General features: G+C 40.6%; 1 protein-coding gene across 13 annotated transcripts in view; it reads left to right on the top strand.

Moving 5' to 3' along the window:
• ZNF423 (zinc finger protein 423) overlaps window positions 1-27,462 on the top strand; it is a 334,537-nt gene that overhangs the window by 106,355 nt on the left and 200,720 nt on the right. For 8 of the 13 annotated variants that reach the window (XM_073307700.1, XM_073307696.1, XM_073307686.1 and 5 more), the window contains 2 exons: window positions 3,089-3,289; window positions 7,038-7,118. The exons of 1 other annotated variant lie outside the window; for it this stretch is intronic. In XM_073307700.1, the coding sequence (XP_073163801.1) occupies window positions 3,089-3,289; window positions 7,038-7,118 (282 nt within the window). Of the gene's footprint in view, window positions 1-3,046; window positions 3,290-7,037; window positions 7,119-27,462 lie in introns of all 13 variants that reach the window. 4 more of the 13 variants (XM_073307697.1, XM_073307698.1, XM_073307692.1 and 1 more) reach the window with 2 other exon arrangements.

The following is a 27,462-nucleotide window of genomic DNA, read 5'->3' on the forward strand; positions in this document are numbered from 1 at the left end:
TGGTTGTGACATATTGATAAGGCAACGTGTGCTATCACTGTACTTGGCTTACCTTGCTTTGCCGTTCACTGAAGACCTCTTTCCAAAGAAAAGCCTCAAAGTCTGTCAGCCTGGCACCTTTCACAGGCACTAAATTTACTTTAAAAGAAAAAAAGTAAGCTGTCAGTGATAGTGAGGTCCTCCGTGCTGATATTCATATTCAATGTAAAAGAAATTAACTCAAAAAATAGACAATATGCTTTTCTTGTCCATCGTGCTTGCTGTAGATCCTGCTTTATAAAGCAAGAATCAAGAAGAAGAGTCTAATAAAGATAACATTCAAAGGAGATTGACAATAAGATGGAGAGAATCATGCACAAGTACAATTCTTTGAGTATAGAATCTCAATTTAGAGTAATTTTTCCTCTGCTAAATACCTCATTTTATACAAGATTCGTTTCTGTGCTGTTACACATACATATGTCGAGTAATGAAACTTTGGAAGGTTGCTTTTGGTGAAGCAAATCTCCTGTTTTAATAGGAAATAAAAAGATTTTTTATAAATTGTTGCATTGCAGATGGAAATTTGTTGTCTTACCTCAATACAAATTATTTTTCCGAAAGCAGTATGCTAAATTATTTGTTGTTGTTGGATACAGATGAGCAAATTCATCCCTGGTGCAGTCATGTAGTTATTGGAGTCATACTAAGGATGAATTTGTGGCAGTATGTTCACCAGATCAGCTGATCGTCAAAAGGAAACATTTCTATTCTGCTGTGTTGTATAGGTCCCTGGAACCTCCACTAATCTGCCCGAGCCCTTTTTATTATTTTGGCATAGGAAAGGCCAGTTTTAGAAAGCCTTTCTCTAAGTTTTCCATTAGCAGTCAGAACAGAATTATGTGTCAGTTCTTTAAATTGGATTTATATACTTGGACTATTTTTATAGGTTTCTGTCTTATAAAACTAGGAGAGTTGACATTCTGATTTATTAACTATCAACTCTACAAGACATACAGGCTTTACAGAGATTGAATGAGCTGTAATGTTTGTGATTCAAGTCTGGGATGAGAGATTGTAAAAAGATGTGTTAAGTAAATATGACAAAACAAAAATGATAATTTGAAAATATACATTAAATTATGTGTTAAGTAAAGCAAAGCTATCATAGCCTTAAATGTAACTTATTATTTGGGTAGGTACCAGTTCAGAGAGAACCAGAATTATGTTTTTTTTTCCTACAATACATTGTTACTAAAGGAAGAGGCTAAAAATCATGAGATTCAGAGAACAGTATAAACTGAATAAACATAGTCCAAACAATGACTTACAATGTAGAGAGCTTACTGAATAATTTTTCTTGTTACCAAACCCTTAAATTCATTGCCACTGTACTAGTGGTAGATCTCTTTTCTTTAGATGAATATAATAGGTAGCTTTTAATGAATATTTTCTATTGAAAATATCTGTATAAACTGACAGTAAAAGAACCTGAAAATGTGTAGATAATTTAATTGTTGAGAGATGCTACATACACCACAAGCAAAAGCATTGATTTTTAATATTTCCATTGCAGTCTGAAGGGTATGTCATGCTATGAGTGCTCCGTGGAAAACTGCAGAACAGTTTACACCTGTTGATTTACGCTATTGTGTTCAGTGCAGATGTTTGAAAATGTGTGTTTTCAATGGATGGCAGTAATAGAACCCTACTAACTTTATATATATGAATTGAAGTGCTTATAGTTCCTAGCTTTCATCTTGAATAAATTGTATTTCTCAGTTTAGTTTCATTTTTTCAGTATTTGTCGGCATTAATCTCTTTGGATCAAATCCCATATGAGAAATGATTGATCTGTATAATCACTGGTGTTTCCTTCATAATTTAAAAAACAAACAAACAACCCAATGACTTTATAACATCTCATTAAAAATTTGGATCAAGAAGAGATACCCTCAGTCCTGTTTAACAAACTAGCTTCCATCGTATAAATTCAGACAATGAACAACTTGGAACTTCTAACAGAAGATTCTGTGAATTCAATTTTTTATTGCAGTTTGTGCTTCAGGTTCAGTTTTATGATGATTCTTTACAGTCCACACACTTTATTAAAACAGAGTTTAAGATGAATGGAAGGAGGCAAAATAGGCAAACCAGTCTAATAGCGTGATTTGAATATGCTCTTTGCATACTGCATACACTATGTAGGTAGAGAGAGCCTGATTCTTACCTCCATTAGACCAGTTTTATACTGGGTTATTTCCATTGAGGGCAATGGATTTAATCCTGACTTACGTTGGTGTAAGTGAAAAGAGAAGCAGGTCCTTAATTATATCTCTGTTTTAAACTTGCAGTTTATTCCTTTCCCTTTAAATTTCCATTTTCCTAAATTTGGATCACAGTTTAAAATAAAGGTTTCAGAGTAGCAGCTGTGTTAGTCTGTATCTGCAAAAAGAAAAGGAGGACTTAATTTGTTAGTCTCTAAGGTGCCACAAGTCCTCCTTTTCTTTTTGTAGTTTAAAATAAAGAATATCTAAGAAATCTGAATATCAAATACTATAATGTTAACCCGACAACTGGAATTCAAAGCATGTCTGCCTAGCAATTTTAGCTCAGGTCTAGTGGAACTACTCACATACCAGAAGTTAAAGAGATATGGGGGCCTTAAAACAGATAATTTTTTCTTGGTGATGCTTGAAGATTGGGGTTTTTTTTGGGGGGGGGGGAGCCACGGGAAATAAAGAATTAAAATCCAGCACTTAACTTTCTTAACAGTCAATAATTAACCTTGCCAGTTTGTAACGTGCTGTGAATCTGCTTCAAATAATGAAATGCTAACAGGTTGGTATGATGGAGACCTAGAGGTTCCTACCATACACACACTAAAGAAGATTAGAAGAAAGTATCTTTGGAGGATAGTTGAAAATTGATAATTGAAAGTTGTTAAACTGCATGATACAAAAAAACATTAATATAATGAGAGGTGTCAGGAATAATGTGAAGTGAGAGCTAGGGTAATTAAATATCTAATAGATGCAAGACCATTTCTTTAAATTTTTTTCCTCAGACCCCTAAAACTTACAGTGGAGTATATTCTTCCTGTTGGCAGGAGGCCTAGGAGGAGAGCTGGAGAATGAGGTGAAAGACAGCCGGGCCCTGGAAGAGAGGAACAGCGTGACGAGTCAGGAAGAGAGAAATGAGGAAGATGAAGACATGGAGGATGAGTCAATTTACACCTGCGATAACTGTCAGCAGGACTTCGATTCACTGGCAGACCTGACTGAACATAGGGCACACCACTGTCCTGGAGGTAATGTTAAACTAGCTTTACAATTCTGACAGGTGGTTAGCTGGGTAATTGGACATAGCAACAGCTTGAGGCCTCAAGTGAGATTAAAGAATTAATAATGTAATTTTACAGTTAATGTAATTTTATTGTGATGCCTTGGGTAGCCTTTGTTCACTTCTTTAATAAAATTAAAATAAAAGCAACAGCTTTCCAATTGGAATTTGTCAGTAATTATGCTGGATAAAAATGTTGTCGTTTTTTATTAGCGCCAAAAGTTTTAGACTGTTTTTTTTTCCCCTTCAAATGGAGGAAGGTTGGTTAGTTCAAAGTTAAATGATTTAAGTGTGCAAAATTCTAGGGAAGAGAGACACTAAAGTCCTCTGAACCCCTTAAGTGGACATGACAATTTCTGAGATTAAGTTTTAGGATGAGATTTGTAATCCCACACTAAACAAGGGTCATACTACCGCTTAATGGGTCATTACTGCATTTCCTTTTGAAGTTTAAGGAGATGGTGATGGGTGTCATCACAAACTGATCTTGATTTTATTTTCTGAAAAGAGAGAATGAGCTCAGAGCATTGATGTGAACAATTGCAACATATATTGCTCTTACATGGCACTTTCTATGACAGGGAAACCAGCAGGTATTCTACAGATCATGTTAAACTGATTTACTGCCTACGGTAAATATCTTTGCAGGTCTAACCAAAGATGTAAAAAAAGATATTAGGCGAGCGAGACAGAGCATGTTCATGAGACTAGAGGTCTCCATCCTTATCCTTCCCAGAATGCAATATTCAGCCGTCACTTTTTCCCACAAGTCACATCCAAGATCTTTTGTGCCAGTTCTTCTGTGTGGAGACTGGCTAGGTCTTCAGCCACAGAAGGAAGCTTCCTCTCTCCTTTAGATAGATCCTCAAACCTTCAGTCATCTTCCTCTCAAGTGCATCTTCCTCCCCTGGCCTCCTTCATTTGTCTGATAAATAGTTTGTGTCGTGTCTTCTCCTCCCTCCCGCCCCCTAGCTGGGCACAACTAAAAATTATGCTACAGGAAATGTATCAGATAGGTTGAGATACCTGCAGCTTCCCAGATATGCTGGTTTAGTCTGCCCTTTGTTCCTTTGACACTTCATGGGGCTCATGGTTGGGCTGTCTTGAACCCAGGCCTGTAGCTCTCTTCCTTGCCCTCTTATGGCTGGTTGGAGACGTAAGTTCCCTCTTTTACCCATTTCTACCTGCTGGGAGGGATGGTAAGTTCTCTTCTGTGCTGCAGGTGGACAGGGATTGCAATCTTAAATATGTCAAGTACTGGTTCCTCTGCTTCCTGCCCTGCCTCCTGAATATGCCTCCTAGAATCGGCGTAGTTCTTGTTCTGCAAGTACTGGGCAGAGGCGAGGGAGCAAACCTGAGGCCCCATCAAAACCTTCAGACGATCTACCTCAAGGTTACTATCCACAGGCTGACAGCCATGGTAGTAGTGATGCAGAGATTCTTTAACATGCACTGAAGCATTGATAGTCTGTGGATGACATTGTTTGGTCATACCTGACTGCCTGAAGGAGTAGCCAAAAACTACATAAACATTGTCGAAGGCCACAACTTCCGAAAAGGAAGGCAGAAGCGCACAGCTGGTACAGCCATTTGTACACTCAAAATGAAGACAGGCAAATGTTTAAAGATGCTGTGCATGTGTAAAGTTCTGTTAGAGCAGGCAGTCACCCAGTGTCTAAGTGCAAAAGCAGCCACTTGAAAGGGGGCATATTCCTTTGTTCATAAAAATGGGCTTAAAAAGGTGTGCCAAAATATATAAAAAGAAAATGACGTTTAGTGTCAGTGTTTTCAGGGCCCAATTTTAATTTATTCAAAAATTTATAATTACATTAGTGAGAATAAAAATAAATTCTGTATTTTTGTGGGACCTACCATGACACTGTATATCAGGCTCCAACTCCTGATTTTTGAATTGCAGTTAATACTATTCATGACTGTGCTGTCTTCGTCCATCACGCTGGTACAAAAGGGAAGACATTTTGGCATCAAAAGGCATTGTATAAGGACACATGGAATTGTTCCTGATTAACTGTTCTTGATTAACTCCATGTGTGGACGCTCTTATTCTGGAAGTTATGCTAATCTTCAGGAATAGCTATCACACTTTAAATTTGTATTCTGTCTTAATCAGAAACAAATTTCAAGTGTAGATGTGCCCTAAGTTGTTTGACAAAAGTAAAAATGTTTCATTTAAAGCACAGGGAAAACAAATCTATGCTAAGTTCAACAGAAAAAGATCAGGGTAAAAATCTTTCAGCATTAGAAAATAAGATGTGTTAAAAATATTACCCTATAAAATAAGTTACATGATAGTGTTCTTTCATATACTCCACTTCTTTTATTTGTAGTGCCTGACATACAAGATTGTAAGGTAGTGTCTATCTCTTGGCAAGTAAGGATTTCGTATCTTAATTTGAAGCAATGTTTTCAATAGTATATGTGGGTCCAGATCAATACAGGCAATATTTGTGCTGATAATACTACAAAGGTGGTAATAGAACATAACTAATGACTTCCTATGGGATACTGAAGTTAGGAAGACCTTGCAACTCAGGAGTATTGCAAGATTAGACAAGATCACTCCAAAGAATAGGAAAATCCATCTATTTCATTGGACTCCCTTAGAAATTCATTACAGTACACTAAAGTTATAATACACTTTGAAAGCACCTTCTCTGACATGGAAGGAAGTAGCAAACAGCCATTTTTCCCCTTTGCCTTTTCATGTACTTCAAGCTTGTTTCTTTCAGGACAAAGCATCATCGAAATGTAGACATCTCTTGTAACATAAATGTGTGGTTTTCTTTTTGATGTCAGTGACAAGTAGATGTTCTCTTTCTGACAGAATTAGGTGCCTTTTATGTCTGTTACTTTTGCTTGATGTCTGAGATTGTAGGTTATAGATTTGGAGTTTCTACTGGGATTCTGAAATGGGTTTAAGTGGGGGCAACTTCCAGAGAGGTGGCATCATGTTTCTTCTTTTCCTCCCTCCAAAAAAACAATTAAGAAGTTAGACCTTGGAAATGATCCTTAAGCCAATTAGAAGGTAGTTCTAAAAATGCCTTCCAAAATGAATGAGACTGCTGGGCATATATACATTAGATGTCTTGAGTTTTTGAAATTACCTTACTTAAATTCCTCTTACTTAGAGAGAACCAAGAATTGGCACCCATGACAGACTTGCCACTCCTTTTTTAGAAAACAAATATTTTTTGACCATGGCTGTTATACTTTGGATTGTTGACAATAATATAATTCAAACTTGGATTTACAAATCATCATGTCCCCTCTGGCCAGTAGCAAAAGCCGCATGCTTCAAGCAACTATTCAGCAGTGTATTTGTGTTTTTGGCTGATGCTGTTATTTCTTATCTGATGAAGAGTGGCTGAGAAGCCCCAAGCTTTGCTATGCGTGATTCTGTTGTTGTTTACCTGCATGCATGATTTTCCCTTCAGGATTTTAGCACTTTTCTCAGACTAAAAATACAGCTCCAGCTTCCCTTTATTTTTGCCTCCTTCACCCATGTTCCCCTCCCGCGCTGCCCTCCCCCATGGTCAGTGTCTATTTGTAAATTACTCTCTCTCTTTTCAGTTTCTCAACTGAATATGGAGTGTTTTTTTAGCACATTAGCACATCAATGAACTGGACAGTAGTAGGTTACATTGGGGTCCCTGAGCATTTCATGAGGTCCTCTTCTGTTGTTGATAACTTTACAGGTTGTCTGTTTCAAACAGCAGCAGAGCTATATATGGAAATTGCCAGCTTGGAAGTGGCTGATTTTTCTAAACTACTGTACGGTAGGAACTAGTTTATAATTAAAGTCTTGCCGTTGCTCCTTTTAATGCCCTGTAACTTGTTCACTAGGCTTACATTTTAAATGAGGTATTGTAACTGTTTCATGCTAGTGTATAATTTTTCATTTTCTTGTATTCACCTTCTACAGAGAACAGTAATTGACTTGCAACTGTATATACAGGAAGCTCACCAAACAGCCACTATATGGCAGCTTGCAAACCTTCTGACTACATCTCATGAATATAATTCTTATGTAGTACTTTGTATTTCACACTTACAAAAACACACTTCTTACATGCTTCCCTCCTCCCTGCAAAATATACAATGGTTTGCTGCACTTGATTGGCATTTCAGGGTTTATTTTTCTTTTCTTTTTTAATATAACTGATCCCCCCCCCTTCACAGAAGAAACTGAAATGCTGTTGTGTAAAAGCAGTATAGAAAGTTAATTACAGCCCTAGTTTATACAGCTGTGGCTTTAATGACCTACTGGCCCTAATTACTATGTTGTGATTCAGTCTGAGTGCTCTTTCCTTTCCCAGAACCCAGTCGCTTTCTGTTAACCTGGCTAGTGTTTTAAAGTAAAAAGGGTAATAGATTTCCTTTGTGTATGTGTGTGGTGCTGAAAGTCATTTTTCCTGCTTTCCACAGGAGCATATTAAAATTGGCACCAGAAAAGCCCTGGTAACATTGCCAAACAGTGTAGAAACAAACGTCTTCCCTTAGAGTGCTCATTTCTCAGCATAAGGACGTGAAAGTGGGCACTGGGACAGTTAAATGTTTATCATCATGATGCTTGAAGGGCTGTTAGCGCAAACTTTTTGTGTTGCAGGTAATAACACCTCCAGATGAGATGTACAGGGAAGATAATAACGTGCTGGGGCAGCCTCTGCTGTCCTTGATGACTAGGCATTTTGATTTTGGCCCTGTATTCTGTATATGCAGTCACTGGAATGAATGCAAAATACAGTCTGATTGACTTTTCACACTATCACTGCAGGGATGAAAGGAGCCTCATCCTGTGAGGTTCTGAGAAGTCAGTGTTGAGGGGGCTCTACTTCTCACTTGAAGTGCCAAGATATTCTTAGGCTGAGTTCTGGCTGGAATGTCTGAGGGTCTAGCATAGCGGATTCCTATTACACAGATATTATTTAAGTGTATGGGGCTGGTTTTCATTCAGACTTTGAAGAAGTTCTTTTCAGGACTCCTATAAAAAGCACATCAGTAGGTTACTCTGCCAATGTGGTACAAGCCCCCTCCAGCTTCCTGTTTAAATCCACAGTGAAATGTAACCATCTCTTTAATATTCTTTACTACATTACATAAAATGTATTGCAATGTCTGAATCTGCAGCTGGAACTGAGCAAAAACTCAGTTACAAATCTGATGATAAATAACGCATATGCTAACCTTTGAAGTATCAGCAGTTTAGTTGAGCTTTCTGTGAAATATTTCTTGAGCTGCTGCTTAAGTATATTCAAACTAGAACTTGTAAGATTTTCACTCATTCAGTGTGCCAGAGGGACATGTGGTGTGGTTCTGTTTAAGGATGGGGAATGGGGGGCGTGGGGCGTGTTTCAGAATATATGTATGTGCCCATATGGGAATCTCTCAATCCGAAGGTTGTCCTGATATAGTATTTAATGAATTAGGAATGTTTATAAAAGCTTTTCAAAATGTCATGATTCCTGACAGTGTTGCTTTCCAGCAGTCCCGAGAACCTTTCTGCAGTTGAAGGTAGGTGGCATTACCATAGAGTCTGCCTGGGTCCAGGTCTGGGATGTAGACTCAAACTGCGGGCTATTGCATAGGAAAGGGAGTAGTGGAGGATGCTAAAATGCTAAATGCTAAAATGATGTAGAAATTGTTTCTTTGGCATTTTCTGTAATATTGGTTTTCTGGGTCTGTAGCAGTGCTGCTAATTGACCATACCTGGGTGGGAGGGGGATACATTTGAATCTAAAATTAGGGTTGTTCACCGTGAAGTGTCAAATTCTGGGACCGTTTACTCAGGCATAAAGGGTCAAAGGCAGCAGAAATAATGCTTCCTGCCGCACAGGTGTGCGGGCAGCAAAGCAGGGGAGAGCCCATACAAGAGCGCTTCATGCCCACCACACAGTGCATTGCAGATGGGATCTCTGTGGTGGGTCTCTCCAGGTGAACATGTTGGGGCAGGAGGAAGAATGGTGATATTGTTCTCACAAATAAGGAGTTGTGTGGGCTGCACGGTTCCATATAAGGGGTGGGAATAATGAGCCACGTCTACGACTCCCATCAACCCCCGAAGAGCCAGAAATAACTGGTGATGGCCTGGCTAGGTGGATGGCCTGGCTACTCAAACTCTTCTTAGGGATGATAATGTCTTCACCACACTTGAATGTGCTGTAGCTCATTTTCACACAAGCAAAGTCCTTTTACCTTGTTTTTTCATCAAAGGGCCCAATGAGGGCCAGTCATTTGAGCTGGAAATAATGGTAGGATGTGTTAGCTTGATTGTGTGGAACTTCAATAAGGAATTATTTATTTTTTAATACTGATTTAATTATCTGTTTTAAAAAAATTGCCTGTCCATAACTCTAGGCAGTGGTGCATACATTTAAAAGGATATAGATAAAATATCACAACCAACCCATCCGCACCAATGACCTCAACCCACAAAATGCAAAGCAATCAACCAGAATGAAGATGGGTGCAGAATGCACCTATTAAACAAGGTTTCACTCAGAGAGCACATACCTCTGGTGTTCTCGGGATTGCACTGGTTGCCTGTGAGTTTGTAGATGGGTATTGGGTTTGATCTTCAAAGCTCTCAATGGTTTGATACCAGGCTACCCAAAAGACCACCTCTGTCCTCAGGTCATGCTTCTGCCGTTGCGATCAGCAGAATCACTTGACCCGGAGCTTTCACAATATTAATGAAAGGGAACTACTGGCAGGGTGTTCTTTGTGAAGGCCCATTGACTCTGGAAATCACTTCCCCACCGAGCTCGGCTAGAGCCCTGATCTGTTTACTTTGTGAACATACTGCTGGGACCAGCTTTTCTCCAGAGCACCTTGGGAAGGGCTGGAGGGGCGGTTGTTTAATGCTGTGAGAGGCCTTTTGTGAGGTTCCCCCCCCCAACCCCCCATGGGAGACGTTTAAAGATTTAACGCAGGCTGGGGAATTTTTATTTTTATATAGTCTGTTGTCTGCTTTGTTGATTGTTAATGACATTATGGGAGGGGATGGTGCCCTAAGACCACGGTGACCAGATAGTAAATGTGAAAAATCGGGACAATTTTTTTTTCCCCAGGGGACAGGCCAGTAATAGTTGCGTATATAAGACAAAGCCCCTAAGATCCGGACAATTCCGATAGTATCGGGATATTTGGTCACCCTACCTAAGCCTGAGTTGGGGGCACATTAGAATATAACATAAGAACGGCCATACTGGGTCAGATCAAAGGTCCATCTAGCCCAGTATCCTGTCTGCTGACATTTGCCAATGCCAAGTGCCCCAGAGGGAATGAACAGAACAGGTAATCATCAAGTAATTAGTTTTGGTTGTTTTATACACTTAAATGAATAATAAATATTTGGGAATAAGAGAGAGGGAGTGAGTTCCAGAATCACTGATTGCAGCTGTGTCAGAGTATCTCTTGCAGAGAGTAGTGGATGTCTTTCAGGTAGACAGGGTCCAAACCATTCACTGATAACAACTGATACTTTAAAGCTCAAGTCAGAAAATAAGTCAGATAAGCTATTACCAGCAGGAGAGTGGGGTGGGAGGAGGTATTGTTTCATGGTCTCTGTATATATAATGTCTTCTGCAGTTTCCACAGTATGCATCCGATGAAGTGAGCTGTAGCTCACAAAAGCTCATGCTCAAATAAATAGGTTAGTCTCTAAGGTGCCACAAGTACTCCTTTTCTTTTTGCGAATACAGACTAACACGGCTGTTACTCTGAAATCAGTCAGGATTGTGTACAGACAACCATGCTTCCAGTGGAAGCCATTTGAACCAACAGAAGCTATTTTCTGCGCTACCTTATGTTTTAAAGTGATCTTAAACTCTGTTCTCTTAGCTCCATGGAGTGCACATGGCAGTTGCCTAATTTCAAATTGACAAAAGCTGGATTACTATAGCAGAGTTCACATCCCAAAGTAAAGGCTGTGCCTTTCTTGTCAAGTGCAGATGGGAGAAACCAGTTTTGGCCATAACTGCTCCCTGAGAATCTAAATCTGTTGTGGTCTTACACAATCTTCAAAATGCAAATGTGAGTAAAGAATGGCAGGTGTACCCTCCCAACCAAGGGAGCGAATAGAGTGTTCAATATTTTTTTCTAATTTCTTTCTCCAACCTCCTGACTGTCCCTCAGTCTTGTCTGGATTCAGCTTCAGGTAGATTGCCCATATCCAACCCCCTGTCTCAACCAGAGCAGAGCAATGAAATTGAGATATAGATCTGCTTGTCTTCAGAATTCTGAAGGCATCTTATCCCATCTCCTAACGGCCTCATATACTCTTCTGACAATGTGAATGGCTAGACTGAACCATGTGAGACAGCTCTGAGCAGCTGCCCTCTACTACTTTTACTCTCAGAAAGAAAGAATTGGAGCAACTCCATCTATTCCTGCTCGGGACTGCAGACGTGTAAACAATAGCTCGTAATACATGGTATTGAAGGTACCTGACAGAGCTAAAGAAATCTGCATGGCCACTTGATCTGCATCCATCACCAAGAAATCACCAATCAGTGGAGTTAGTACAGTTTCTGTGCAGAAACCAGATTGGCTGAGTTCAAGCAGATCTGATCTGAGGGTTGTCTTGTCGCAATCCTTCTTTACAGTTCTCCCCTTGTTCCCCGCAAAAAAGAGAAGGAGACTTGAGACGTGTTATAAATAGAGAACTGTTATGGGTTACTGCCAATTGACATTGTCTGTAAAACAGCGAGCAGATAAAATATATCCTCTTAATAGCAGACCAGCGGTAAACCCTAGCATGTCTGTCCTAGCATGGGGGAAGTGGCAGGGCTATGGCCATCTCCCCACTAGTGGGAGATGGATTATACCTTCCTCTAAGTGGGAGCACTGTGGGGGGGACGGACACAGAAAGGTTCTCTCTGTCTTCACAGCAGGAGCCACAATTAAGTCTTCAGTATTTACGAAGAAGAAAAGCAACGAGTAGTGTATTTCACGCATTCATCACCGAGCACAGTTTTTTCATCAAAAATGCTGAGGGAAAAAAGCCTCTCTCAGGTTCATGTCTTTGAGTTTAAAAAGTAGAAATGGTCAGAAAATTTTTCAACATAGAAATTTCAGTAAAAAGCCGGGGGAGGAAATGTATGAATGTTTTCAAAAATTTGTCTCCTGTTTTTTTGACTAACTGTAGCAAAAAGCATAGATACTCGGGAGTAGACACGTGAATGCTTTTGTTGTAGCCTCATTAAACTTGGCTTGTCTACAGACACAGCTGGCATGTTGTTCACTGTGCTCCAGGCATGGGGAAGCCAGAATGCAGCCTCCCCCCAGTGCCGGCTGGCTTAAGGGAAACTAGCCAGCATGGCTTGGTCTTCTTCAGATGCCCAGCTTTCAGGTGGTTAGCTAGGGCATCCTCTTTAGTGACTTCTGAGTTTAAGGAACTCAGAGCTCAGCCTGCCCTTGATGCTAGCCTTCAGGGGCTGGCTGATATGTTTGTTTTTTTTTGCCAGCTGACAGCCTGCTCTTCACTGCACCCTGCTTTGAGGAAACCTCTGCTGCCTCCTGTCTTTTTGATGGGGTGTATAAGAGGCAGAAGTATTTCAAAGTCAGTGGGAATGGAATGAAGCAGCCCAGCTGGAGAAGACTGAGGAAGACTTGGGCTCTGCAGTTTCATTTCCTATGTGTGCCCCATAACAAATACCTCCTCAGTCTTCTCTGTGCCTTTCATTTCTTTTCGTGTTCCCTAACTGTCTCTGGGCTTGTCTATATTGCTCTGCACTATGGAGGCATGAATAGCAGTGTGCACCAAAATGCTGCACTGCTACTCTCCCGTGTGGTCACTGTGGGCACAGATTAAAAGGTTCCTAGTTTGCATAAATATAATCCTCTTCAAATAGAATTACATTAATGCAAACTAGGAACCTTTTAATCTGTGCCCACAGCATCCACACGGGGGAGTTACAGTGCAGCACTTCAGTGCACACAACTGTTCATGCCCCATTGTCCAAACTGGAGTAGTGTAGACAAGCCCTTTTTTTATTACCTTTTTTATTACTTTTTTACCTATTTCTCGTCTTTTACGTCCATTGAACCAGCTTCTTTTACAACCAAGAATTTTTTTACTTTTTAAAAACTCTTTTTATGTGAATCTAATATTGGTGGGAGGTGCTGGACTGACATCCCCGAAGACTGGATTCTTCTCCCTACTGAGAGAATCATTTCAGCATAGGTTGCAATAGTACAAACTCTCCCATCACTGATTTCAGAGGGGTAGCCGTATGAGTCTGTATCAGCAAAAACAATGAGGAGTCCTTGTGGCACCTTAGGGACTAACAAATTTATTTGGGCATAAGCTTTCGTGGGCTAAAACCCACTCCATCAGATGCATGGAGTGGAATATACAGAAGGGAGGTATAAATACACAGCATATGAAAAGATGGGAGTTGCCTTACCAAGGTGGGGTTTGGTGCTAACAAGCCAATTCAATTAAGGTGGAAGTGGGCTATTCTAGACAGTTCACAAGAAGGGGTGGAAATCACTTTTGTAGTGCTAATGAGGCCAATGTAATCAAGGTGGTCCATTTCAAACAGTTGACAAGAAGATGTGAGTATCAGCAGGGGGAAATTAGTTTTTGCAGTGACCCATCGACTCCCAGTCTTTATTCAGGCCTAATTTGATGGTGTCGGTTTGCAAATTAATTCCAGTTCTGCAGTTTCTCGTGGAGTCTGTTTTTGAAGTTTTTTTTGTTGAAGAATTGCCACTTTTATGTCTGTTATTGATTGACCAGGGAGATTGAAGTATTCTCCTACTGGTTTTTGAATGTTATAATTCTTGATGTTAGATTTGTGTCCATTTATTCTTTTGCGTAGAGACTGTCCGGTTTGGCCAATGTGCACGGCAGAGGGGCATTGTTGGCACATGACTGCATATATCACATTAGCAGATGTGCAGGTGAACGAGCCCTTGACGGTGTGGCTGATCACTGTGCCTCAATCCCTCACCTGAAGGGACTGCCTGTAGAGGGGAGCCACATCTGGCTTCTGCCAACTAGAGTACCAGTTAGTGTAGTTGTACCTTGTTCTAAGTATGAATTTATGTCCATTGGGACTAGTCTGAGACCATCAAACTAATCTATTTTATAGTAACAACATTCAGGCAATTTGGGCTGGATTTGAACTGGTAATCTGGTGGTGAAAGGCTCTAGACCTCATTTCCACTTTCTGCTTAACCATCCAATCTTGTTTTCAGAGCCCATTTCAGCTCTCTTGTATAGCATGACAGTGCATTTTCAGGAGTCATTCCTTTTTCTAGCAATGACTGTACTGAGTCTCTCGTTTTTAAAGTCACTGTGGTTGAGAACCTCTTAAGTGGAAGCAACAATATACTTATGAAATTAACAGTAATAATAAAAGACAATTGCAAGACAGACAGGGTTATGGAGATTACTAGTTTATTACTACATACTTCCTTTTGCTGTAGTTAATGAAAAAATGCAGGTTGGCATTTTCAGTCTATTCTAGACACTTGTATAGCCCCCTGTAGAATTTGAGCACCTCACAATCTTCAGTGCATTTATCCTGACTACACCCTTGTAAGGTAGGGAAGTACTATTATACCCATTTTATAGAGAGGAAACTGAGGCACACAATTAATGAGTTGTCCAGGGTCACACAGGAAGTCTTTGGTGGAGCAGGGATTTGATCCCTGGTCTTGATGTCCTCGTCTAGGAGCATGGTCCTAAACACTGGACCATCATTCCTTTTAGAAGGACCACTCTTTTAGCAGATGGATTTTCTAAAGGAGTTAGGCATCCACATTTCATTGACTTGAATACAGGTGATTTATTGCAATTGAAAGGAATTTATTTGGAAATTTGAATTGTACCAATCAATGTCATATCTGTATGCATTAAAACAACAACAAAACCCTTTATCATGTTGCTCTGGTATGTTAATATGAGATAAAAAGTAGTTTATGAAGTGCCTTTTTTTTTTCCTAATATTCATTTATGATGATCCTCAAACTTATCTCTTTGTCAACATCTTGTCTGACCTTGGCTTTTGTAATATTGAGTTCTCCTGGCTCTCTCAGTGCATTCCTTGAGTGCTGTCTTTGGCTGGTCCACCTGCTCCTTCTTATTGTCTTTGTAATTCCAGCAAGGGGCTCTCTCTCTTTGATGTCCACCTCCTTGCTTTACTTTTCTCAAGGCCGTCATTATCTCAGTTCTTGCTTACTGTAGCTTCCTCTCCTCTGGCCACCCTGTTATCACATGCCTCCTGTCCAATCCACATGAAACACTATTGCTTTCCCTATCTTGCATCCGATGAAGTGAGCTGTAGCTGATGAAAGCTTATGCTCAAATAAATTGGTTAGTCTCTAAGGTGCCACAAGTACTCCCTTTTCTTTTTGCGAATACAGACTAACACGGCTGTTACTCTGAAACCTTTCCCTATCTTGTCTTCCTTGCCCATCATTCTGACCACCTAATTACATCCAAGCTTTTTGGCTTTCAAGGCTCCTCAAAGCTCTCTCCCTCCCTACTCTATACATCTGCTCTTGTCTCTTATTGTGTTGCCCCTTTCCTTTTCACTCTGCCAGTGACAATGGCCTTGAATACCCATTTGTTGTCTTCTTCCATGTTTGTCTCTAAGCTTTTTTCCACGATGCTCTGTGTGACTGGAGCACCTTCTATGAATCTTGAGATAGAGTTGCCAACTTTGGTTGGATGAAATCCTGGAGGTTTCATCACATGACATTATCTTTAATTAAAGATTAATCTTTAATTCCTGGAGACTCTAGGACAATCCTGGAGGGTTGGCAGCCCTAATCTTGAACTGATCCACAAATCCACCACCATCTCCTCTTTCAAAACCTTCCTCAAGATGCTTGCAAGGAATCAGCCAACAAATGGTGGCTAGATTGTCAGCTGGCTTGGCTGGGTTGAGAGGAGTTAGAGATACCTGGTATTATTGATTAATTTGTTTGTTTTAAAAATCAAACATATTGTCGAATGATTCTGAAACATCAAGCCATGCACAGAACTAACCCACTTGATCTTATCACAATCATCTTTACTCCAGCCTCCCCATTCTTTTTCTTTTCTTTTCTTTTTTTTTTTGTTACACATGTGTCCTGTATCAAGTTAGATTCTGAGATCCCCAGGGTAGGGATTGTTTCGCTCTAGGTATTTGAACAGCACCTAGCACACTAAGATTCTGATCCTGATTGGAGAAGGAAGCTAGTAGAAGTTATATCTTAACTTCTGTACTAGCTTAAGGAAAAATATTGCTTGAGTTTTCTGGACAATAGTTTAAACTCCACAAATGCCAGCATCAGTAAAAAAATCACAGATGATAAAATGATTCATGTAGTGTTGAACAGTTATTTCATAGCGTTAACTGGATAAAATTGGCTGCATTGAAAATGACATTATTACTTTGTGGGGAGGGGCATCAGCCAAGAAGAAAAATGAAGACAGTCTGTCTGCACAGAAAATTGGGAGGGTGTGTTTGCGAGTCCTACTGCAGTTGAGAAAAACGCAATTCGGGTCTGAACAATGCTGACTGGTTTGACAATTGCTGCCACAGTAAGTGTCTGTGAATATCTGGATCATAAAGTGACAGGCAGCAGGTTCAATTCACAGAGTGCTTGACCACTCTGAGAACAGGGTGGGTGGGAAATGGAAGTGGATTTGTGAACTTGCCCCATTTGAGAGAGCAAATGCTCCTCTCCCAGTGACCAGGATAGTTGATGAGCAGCCTGCCGCTGTATCCAAGTGTGTTTTGCTGTCAGGGAATGTCACTGTGGACACCTCTGTCCTTTAAAGGTGCCAGTATACGTATGCAGGGAATAGTGGAAGGCCGTTGATAAGAATATTAGTGTCTGGACTTTGGCTTTTACTTTGTTGAGGAAGACACCCACAAATGTTTTGAATTAGTTCACGTTCCTGCATATTTGACAATTTTGGAGGAATGGATCTTAACCAAAATTTCAGGGAAAAATAAGTTGCTTTGTTAAAACAGACATGAAATTAAAAAAATTAAAAAAAAAAAAAAAGAGAGGAAGGGCTTAACTTTTGTCCTGAGGGTGATAAAACCGCATCACACAGCTGAAAAGCAATCTGACCTTCACCCACGTGATGCTGTTGTCTCAGTGTGTCTTTCATTTCCTTTGGTTGAGTGAAGGCCATGGCATTCAGTAGGGAGAAAAAGGAGAGGGAGGAGGGGAGAATCCTGTTTTCACTGCGGAGGCTTCAGTGCTTGCTTATGTTGACTCCAGGAAAAAGAGTTGCTGTAAAACTTCGGACTTCCATATTTTAAAAAAATCTTTTCCCCTCTTAATGGATGGGAATCATGAGAAGGTAAAGATTTGCTATCAGAAGAAGGGACAAGCACAACAAAAAAATGCGTTTGTGATCCAAAATATTTTGTTTTTATTAAACTTGGAATTAGTCAATGACAATATTTTATACTGAAAGCTTTATATGAGAACAGGACACCTGCATATTCATTAAAACAATAAATTTGTATCTGAAGGAAAAATGTCTAAAGAACAAAAATTTACCTAGATGTGTATATGTTTATATATACACTAACATGTTAACAGAATTTAAAGTCCATGTGCATAAAACTTTATTGATTTGCGAAATTCAGGGACAGGCCGATATGGGCAATTTTGCTTAATGAAAAGAGTTATACCAGTCTGAATCTTTTGAATATTTGAAGATCCCTTTTTTCCACTGCAACCTGAGGCTGGGAGTACATATTCACACCTTATTTTTCCAAAGATGCAGTAGAACATCTAATGGCAAATTTAATGATGGCATTCTGTGCATCAACAGAGTTCAAATTAAGAGTACAAGCACATCTTGATATTTTTACTGCATCTAGAAAGACATTTAAACCACAATTGATGACCATTCACCCAAACCTCTGTTTCTTTCGCCTAATTCTGATGGTTCAGCTTAAATGGGGCCTAGATCCAAAGGATGTCTGATCCTTTCTTTTGTAAAGCAAATGCTTTCCGTTTGAGATTTTACAAAATCAAAACCATCCTAAATTCTTTTCATCCCGAACTGCAGTTTTTTCTCATCCAGCATGGGCCTGGTCTTATCAATAAATGATTGTCTTCTGTTTTTATTTTACATATGTTACTTTCAGTAACATGGACAATTTGAGGTTTCTGCTGTTTTCCTTGTTCTGCAAATGTTGCCTGTTTTAGGAAGGTCTGTAAGAAATGCTAAGTTCTTGTTAAAAAGATAAAGCCACAGATTGGATTTAGCTGTAGAGATTAATCCTTACTTTGTAAAAGTTAAGAGTTGAACAAATTGTTCATTTATTTGTTTGAGAAGACCAAGATTAATTTTTGACTAACTTTTTTTTATGCAAGTATGTTTTGTCTTCAGATGTGCCAACAATCATTGGTATAGTCTTATGCTATTATTTTACAGATTATTAAAATAGAGCAGCAAATTTGTAAGACGTTTAGATTTTCTCTTGGCCGGTTTTGCTGTTAAAGTATGTGTGATCTGCCAAAATGTTATTTGCATAAATGTAGACTTTAACAGGTTATCATTCTGATTAACACTATTAACTGCTCAACTACTGTACAAATTGGCTTCCAAAATTGTTACAGGATAGCTATCGCTTTCAATGTCATTCCATTAGCTGTCTTACTGGCCATAATGGTATACATGAGCTCAAGAGAAATCAAGAAGGTCAAAGATCTTTTTTGTTTAGTCTTTTTGCTCATTTAAAAGTTCTATTATATATTTATATTGCTTGTGGTGTCCAGTCTGTTACCTACATTGCCCACTGATGATGAGTTTATGAAGCTAAGTAGAGCTTTTGTGCTAGAACTACCAAGCTATTTTTGTTTGTGTCTGTACTAGGTGAGCATGCTTCAGCTATAGATCTCTCCTACTCAGGAACAGGGCCAGTATTTAGCAAGTGTACCTCAGAATTAGAACTTGTGAAGCAAAGTCAAACCATGCTACAAAAGGATTAATAGAAATGTCCAGAAGGAAGATGACAAAGAAGACACTCATATCCCTTGCCCTTCCTTTTATGATGATATGTGAAGTTAGGCTGGTTTTTTAGATGTGTTGGGGCCTGTGTGTTTGTATTTCTGTGAATGTCACAGCTGCTGTCCTGGGCTGCTCTGCAAAGCTGGACAAGGCTGAAACATGTCCTGTGCACACACACGTCTCTCTCTACCTTAGGAAGTAGGTGAAGTGTGTGTGTGGGGGGCACATGCCCACATGAGCATTCACTGACAGGGTTTTCACTCACACCTTCATTTTGATCAATCTCTCCTACCCATTCTGTTATATTTACCAAAGCAGCAACAGTCACAGTATTTGCCCTGAGGCTAGGAGGGCAGTCAGTCTCCTCAGAGACCTCAGTGCTGCTTCTTGACCAGCATTTAAGGGATAGGAAAAAAAAAAAGCAGAATATGTAATGCTCCCCCTTCCTTGTTGCTGGCACTGTGCTCTTTGGTTGTTTTCTGTTTCCAGCACGGAAAAGGCTTTTTCCCTCTTTGGCTTGTGTACTATAAATAGGATTTTTGAAAAATATTAGATCGAAGTAGCAGTCATTGACATCTGAGTTAGCAGCCACTGAAATGAACACAGCAGTTCCTACCTCAGAGCTATTGTTTCAGGCTCTCTGCAAATTCAAGCAGATGTCTCTTGCTTCTCATTTTGAAGATTTTATTTGCAACTATGAAAGCTAGAGACTTTTTAAAGAAATTGAAAGCTGAGACTAAATCAGCTCAGAGGCCTGTCTGCATGCCACAATCAAGCCCTATAATGCTCACTCTTCTAGGATTATCCCATATCTGGGAAACACTGCCATAACCCACACTAAAACCTTTCTCAGTGTCTTTGAGTTCTGCATACAGGCAGAGCCATGCTGTCGCACACCATCCTCTCTATTATCCTGCTCCATGGCATCCTAGGTTTCATACCTTGCAGCTTGAATCTCACTCTCCTCTCAGTCTTTTTCAGAAGGAGCTTTGCAGTTATCTATAAGCAGTCTTGCTTTTCAGTATGGCCCTGGTAAGCTCAAAAACATCTGCAGGCAGGGTCATTCCAGACTGTAAGTCTTTGGAGGATATTTAGATGTAGTGTCTAAAGATTTATCCCAGAGTGCCTGTTACAGCTTTGTTTGTGTTATTATCTGGAGTTATCCCACTGCAAAATTCCTCAGGAGAGAGAAATGGTCAAGAGTACTTAGAAACATCTGTTACAAATTCATAAAAACACTGTAGAATCATTAAATGCAATAAGAACATGGGTGGACCTAGTGTGTCTTGTGGTCCTACAGAATCTAGGGCATTTCTCTGATTCAGATCTGTACAGCTTCGCCAAGTTTTTTTTAGAGATCCTCCTTTCAGGATGGGCACTTTTTAGAAATGAGTAGCTTGGGCAGTGGATAGAGAAGAATGTTTCTGTTGAATACATTTATAGGATACATCTGGTAGGTACCTATCTCATGTAACTCACCTGAGATTCTAATCTTGCAATCTTACTGGAGTAGTATTTCCAGAAGAGAGCTCTTTTTATTTGTCAAATGCTTCCTAGTTGTTCATGAAAATCATATTGTAGCTTTGTAAGCAGCCTTCCTTTTTAAAGAAGCCAGTAGTTTCTCATATATGGTTAACTGGCTTGTTAAGTCTAGTATGAGGAAATAACCATAGGAGTGACCTCAATAGGACCTCCTAAGAGATCTGGGACTGAAAGACCAAGTCTTTAAGAGAAGGAGTCTTCAATGACTTTAATACAGTTTGATACATGACACAGGGAGAGAGTGTTTTAATAACAAACCAGAGGATTTACAATGTATGTGAGCAAATGTTAACGTGATGTACATTTAATTTGGTGTTTTCTAGCAGTGCCTACAAGTTGGGCTCAGTGGCAGTTTGTGTAGTATTGACACTGTGATCTTAACTGTATATTGTGAGGAATTGTCATGGCCAGGTCATGCGTGGCCAGACCAGACCTAGTAGTCAGAATCCGCAATCATGAGAGAGGAGTCAAGAGTTGTCTGGAAGGAAAGTCAGACAGCAGGAGACAAACTGGAGATAGTCATGGAAGACGGAAGAGATTCCAGAGGACTGGAAAAGGGCAAATATAGTGCCCATTTATAAAAAGGGAAATAAGAACAACCTAGGGGATTACAGATCTGTCATCTTAACTTCAGTACCTGGAAAGATAATGAAGCAAATAATGAAGCAAATAATTAAGCAATCAGTTTGCAAATACCTGTAAAATAAATAAGATGATAAGTAACAGTCAGCATGGATTTGTCAAGAACAAAGCATGTCAAACCAACCTAATAGCTTTCTTTGACAGGGTAACAAGCCTTGTGGATGGGGGGAAGTGGTAGATATGGTATGTCTTGACTTTAATAAGGCTTTTGATACTGTTTTACATGACCATCTCATAAACAAACTAGGCAAATACAACCTAGATGGAGCTACTATAAGGTGGGTGCAAAACTGGTTGGAAAAGCCTTCCCAGAGAGTAGTTATCAGTCATTCACAGTCAAACTGGAAGGGCATATTGAGTGGGATTCCACAGGGATCAGTTCTGGGTCCAGTTCTTTTGTACCTTCGTTAATGATTTAGATAATGCATAGCGAGTACACTGATAAAGTTTGTGGACAATATCAATCCGGGAAGTGTTGCAAGTGCTTTGGAGGATAGGATTAAAATTCAAAATGATCTGGACAAACTGGAGAATGGTCCAAAGAACCAAGGATGAAATTCAATAAGGACAAATGCAAAGTACTCCCCTTGGGAAGGAAATAATCAGCTACACACATACAAAATGGGAAATGACTGCGTAGGAAGGAATACTGCAAAAAGGGATCTGGGGGTCATAGTGGATCACAAGCTAAATATGAGTCAGGATTGTAACACTTGCAAAACAAGCAGTATTAGCAGGAGTGCTGGGGCCATTTAGGGATCTGGGGCAAAAATTGGGGATTGGTCCTGCTTTGAGCAGGGGGTTGGACTAGATGACCTCCTGTGGCTCTTTCCAACCCTGATATTCTATGATTCTAAGACATGAGACATAATTCTTCCAACCTATTCTGGGCTGATTAGGCCTCAACTGGAGTATTGTGTCCAGTTCTGGGTGCTACATTTCAGGAAAGATGAGGACAAATTAGAGACAGTGCAGACGAGCAACAGAAATCATTAAAGGTCTAGAAAACATGACCTCTGAAGGAAGATTGAAAAATTGGGTTTGTTTAGTCTGGAGAAGAAAAGACTGAGGAGATATAACAGCTTTCAAGTACATAAAAGGTTGTTACAAGGAGGAGGGAGAAAACTTGTTCTCCTTAACCTCTGAGGATAGGACAAGAAGCAATGGGCTTAAATTACAGCAAGGGCAGTTTAGGTTGGACATTAGGAAAAACTTCCTGTTAGGGTGGTTAAGCACTAGAATAAATTGCTCAGGGAGGTTGTGGAATCGCCATCATTTGGAGATTTTTTTAAGAGCAGGTTAGATAAACACCTGTCAGGGATCATCTAGATTCCATGAGTGCAGAAGACTGGACTAGAAGACCTCTTGAGGACCCTTCCAATCCTATGATTCTATGTGTTCTTACTCAATGATTCTATCATTCTTACTCAAAAAGTAATAGCAAGATTTTTTTAAAATACCTCAGAAGCAGGAAGCCTGCTAAACAACCAGGGGGCCACTGGACGATTGAGATGCTAAAGGAGCACTCAAGGATGATAAGGCCATTGTGGAGAAATTAAATGAATTCTTTGCATTGGTCTTCCTGGTTGAGGATGTGAGGGAGATTCCCAAACCTGAGTCATTCTTTTTAGGTGACACATCTGAGGAACTGTACCAGATTGAGGTGTCATTAGAAGGGATTTTGGAACAAATTGATAAACTAAACAGGAATAAGTCACTAGGACCAGATTGGGTATTCACCCAAGAGTTCCAAAGGAACTCAAATGTGAAATGTGAACTACTAACTGTCGACTGTAACCTATCATTTAAATCAGCTCCTGTATCAAATGATTGGAAGATAGCTAATGTGACACTAACTTTTAAAAAGGGCTCCAGAGGTGATCCTGGCAATTACAGCCCAGTAAGCTTGACTTCAGTACCGGGGAAACTGGTGGAAAAAAATTGTCAGACACATAGATGAACATAACTTGTTGGGGAAGAGTCTCATGGTTTTTGTAAAGAGAAATCATGCCTCACCAATCTACTAGGCTTGTTTGAGGGGGTCAACAAGCATGTGGACAAGGGGGAATCCAGTGGATATAGTGTAGTTAGATTTTCAGAAAGCCTTTGACAAAGTCCCTTACCACAGGCTCTTAAGCAAAGTAAGCTGTTATGGGATAAGAGGGAAGGTCCTCTCATGGATTCGTAATTGGCTAAAAGATAGAAAACAAAGGGTAGGAATAAACGGTCAGTTTTCAGAATGGAGAGAGGTAAATAGCGGTGTCCCCTAAGGGTCTGCACTGGGCCCAGTCCTTTTCAACATATTCATAAATGATCTGGAAAAAGGGGTAAACAGTGAGGTGGCAAAATTGATGATACAAAACTACTCAAGATAGTTACGTCCCAGGCAGACTACGAAGAGCTACAGAAGGATCTCTCAAAACTGGGTGACTGGGCAACAAAATGGCAGATGAAATTCAGTGTTGATAAATGCAAAGTAATGCACATTGGAAAACATAATCCCAATTATACATATAAAATGATGGGATCTAAATTAGTTGTTACCATTCAAGAAAGAGATCATATAGTCATTGTGGCTAGTTCTCTGAAAACATCCACTCAGTGTGAAGCGGCAGTCAAAAAAATGAACAGAATGTTGGGAAACATTAAGAAGGGGATGGTTAATAAGAGAGAAAATATCATATTGCCTCTATATAAATCCATGGTATGCCCACATCTTGAATACTGTGTGCAGATGTGGTCGCCCCATCTCAAAAAAGATATGTTGGACTTGGAAAAGGTTCAGAAAAGGGCAACAAAAATGTTTAGGGGTATGGGATGGCTTCCGTATGAGGAGAGATTAATAAGACTGGGACTTTTCATCTTGGAAAAGAGATGACTGAGGGGGGATATGGTAGAGGTCTATAAAATCATGACTGGTGTGGAGAAAGTAAATAAGGAAGTGTTATTTACTCCTTCTCATAACACACAAACTAGGGGTCACCAAATGAAATTAGTAGGCAGCAGGTTTAAAACAAACAAAAGGAAGTATTTCTTCCCACAACCACAGACAACCTATGGAACTCCTTACCAGAGGATGTTGTAAAGGCCAAGACTATAACAGGCATAGGCACCAACTCCGTGGGTGCTCTGGGGCTGGAGCACGCACAGGAAAAAGATGGTGGGTGCTGAGCACCCACCGGTAGCCCCCCTACCAGAACCTCCCCCGCCCCACAGCGCCTCCTGCCTGCTGGCGGGCCCCACTGATCAGAACCTCCTGCACCCTCCCAGTGCCTCCTGCCTGCGGTGGATCAGCTGTTTTGTTGTGTCAGGAAGCGCTTGGGGGGAGGGTGCAGCGTGCTTGGGGGAGTGGGTGGAACTGGGTGAGGTGGGAGTAGAGTGTGGGCAGGGTCTGGGCAGAGCTGGGGGATGGAGGGAGCACCCCCCAGGCAGATTAGAAACTCGGCGCCTATGATAACAGGGTTCAAAAAAAGAACTAGATAAGTTCATGGAGGATAGGTCCATCAATGCCTAGTAGCCAGGATGGGCAGGGATGGTGTCCCTAGCCTCTGTTTGCCAGAAGCTGGGAATGGGCGACAGGGGATGGATCACTTGATGATTGCCTGTTCTGTTCATTCCCTCTGGGGCACCAGGCATTGGTCACTGTCAGAAGACAGGATACTGGGCTAGATGGACCTTTGGTCTGACCCATATGGCTGTTCTTATGTTCTTATGAGTCAGGAACTAGAGTCAGGCTGGGTCAGGATACCAGAGGGTCAGAGGCAAAAGACAAACTGAAGATCAGAGCCACAAATCAGATGCCAGGAGTCCTGCCAAATTGGGGTGGCAGGAAATCAAGCTGGGGGAGTGGGAAGCACATGGCACATGGTCCAGAGCAGGGTGGAGCTCAGTTGTTCTGATAGCTTCCTGTTCCTGCTGCTGGCTTAAGTAGGGCCAGAGGGCTGATCAAGTGCTCTAAGATTCCACCAATTGGATCTCAGAGGCAGAGCCTCACTCTGGGGCTGGGCTTCATGGGTCCCAGGTAAGCAGTTGTCAGCAGGCTGCCAGGTGGAGGGTTGGAGCATATCTGTGAACCTGGATTCAAGAGCCATGGGTCATGACAGGTTGCAAAATGTTTGAGAGAGGGGAAAAAATGGGTACAGAGGTTTTGGAATAAATGAGTCACCTGCATCCCAGATTAAAGCTGGACAGAGAATAGTGTCTTGTTATCACTCTGTAAATGGAGAGGAGATGAGATTGGGGACAATTTCCATAAATTCATGACAAGGTTGACTACAATGGTAAAAATTCCCCTGCCACTTCACCCAGTAGTGAATCTAGTATAGCCATGGTCACTCTTCCCTTTGGGAGTCTTTTGAGAAAAGCCCTCCTGTGACAGGAGCATGTCTCAGTGCTTTTCACCTTTGAGTTGCCAGGTGATAGGATGGGGCTATAGAACAAAGGATGTTCTGATAGAGTAGATACTATGTAGCAGGACTATGGATATGCCATATCAATTGTCTTTTATAAAATACACATTTTCAGTTATTGGTATTAAAAACCCTCCTGCCCAGTGTTGTACATTTGAAGCATTTCTTGAGGAAGAGGAAAGTTAAGTGTGTGTGCTCTAGTTTTATAGGAAATGAGAAAAATTAAGTAAATGTCACTAGTCCCTGTTGCTCAGACGTGGTTAGATTTTTCAGAATGGGAAACTTTAGTTGTCTTCTGTGTGGAAGAGGGTCTGGAGAAACAGGACTAGATCAAAGGGCACTAGGGAACTTTTTGTGCATGTCAGTAGGGTCCACATGGACACTTAGCATGTGGCAGGCTAGTTATCTGGTAGATTCACACCCCAGGTTGCCACAAACTAAATGTTTTTTGTAGACATGCCCACACAAACACTTCTCTGGTCCAACTACTACCTTTCCATCCCACTTATTCTGGGGCTAGAGACTTCCAAAATTCACCATGGTAGATGGCAGGGGCTTTGTGATTCTGTTCCTACTGTGCCTCCTGGGGCATCTTTAAGTTCAGAGTTTAAGAGCAGCATTTTCTTATTTTGTTGCTGCTAAACAGGTGTGTAGGATGAATGACTGCTCCTCTGCAGATGTCAATGGAGGGTACAGAGGGAGTGGGCCAACATGTCTGCTCCTCAATAATACAAGGTGGGTGGGGTAGGCTCACCAGCCACCCCTTCCTCTACCACATAGTTGTTGCACTTGTGTACATGTATTATGCGTGAGAGGGAGTTGCAGGACTCTGGGCCTCTTCCTCTTTGGAAAAGAACTAAAAGTAGAGGATCTCTTGTGGAGAGCGTGGTGTCCCTCAGTAGCTTCAACCACAAAATATATAAAACTCACATTTCATTTGGTTTTGACTAAACCCAGATAAAATCTGATATTTGCAGCTGAGTCTCACTTTCAGTTTTTCAGATTCATTAAAACCCCACATTCAAAGGAAAATATGGGGTGGTATGTCTCACATAAGCCAAAACTAACCTCCCTATCTCTTCCATTGAAACTGTACTGCTGAACATCACACAGCCCCATTCTCTAGCATTGTTTTTGAACATGAGTGTGGTTCTCAAAGCTGTTCTGAACCTCTCACTGGAAACAGCTCTCTTAGAGATAGTTAAGCATTTTCTGACCCTTAAGCTTCTGTATCTGCTGGCTGTTTGTTCTGTACAGAACAGTGAGTCATACTTGGCTAAAGCAGAAAAATATATTTCTTAGAAAACCTTTCAGAATAGCTATGGCTGCCATTCCTCTGGAAAAGCTAGAGGTGTCTGTGGTGAAATCTATGTGACAGTCACCTCTGCAATGTTTCTAAGAATTACCAGATAAGTGTGTAGTGGCTAATCTGTATACTACTCTTTGTACAAGACTCTTGCAATTCCACTTGCTCCTAATACTTAATTGTATGGTGTTCCTTTGATATTTCCAAATATCTGGGCTGATAGATAAGGGAGTTTGGTTCCT

This window comes from Lepidochelys kempii, chromosome 12, assembly GCF_965140265.1.
Source record: "Lepidochelys kempii isolate rLepKem1 chromosome 12, rLepKem1.hap2, whole genome shotgun sequence".
Lineage (NCBI taxonomy): Eukaryota > Metazoa > Chordata > Testudines > Cheloniidae > Lepidochelys > Lepidochelys kempii.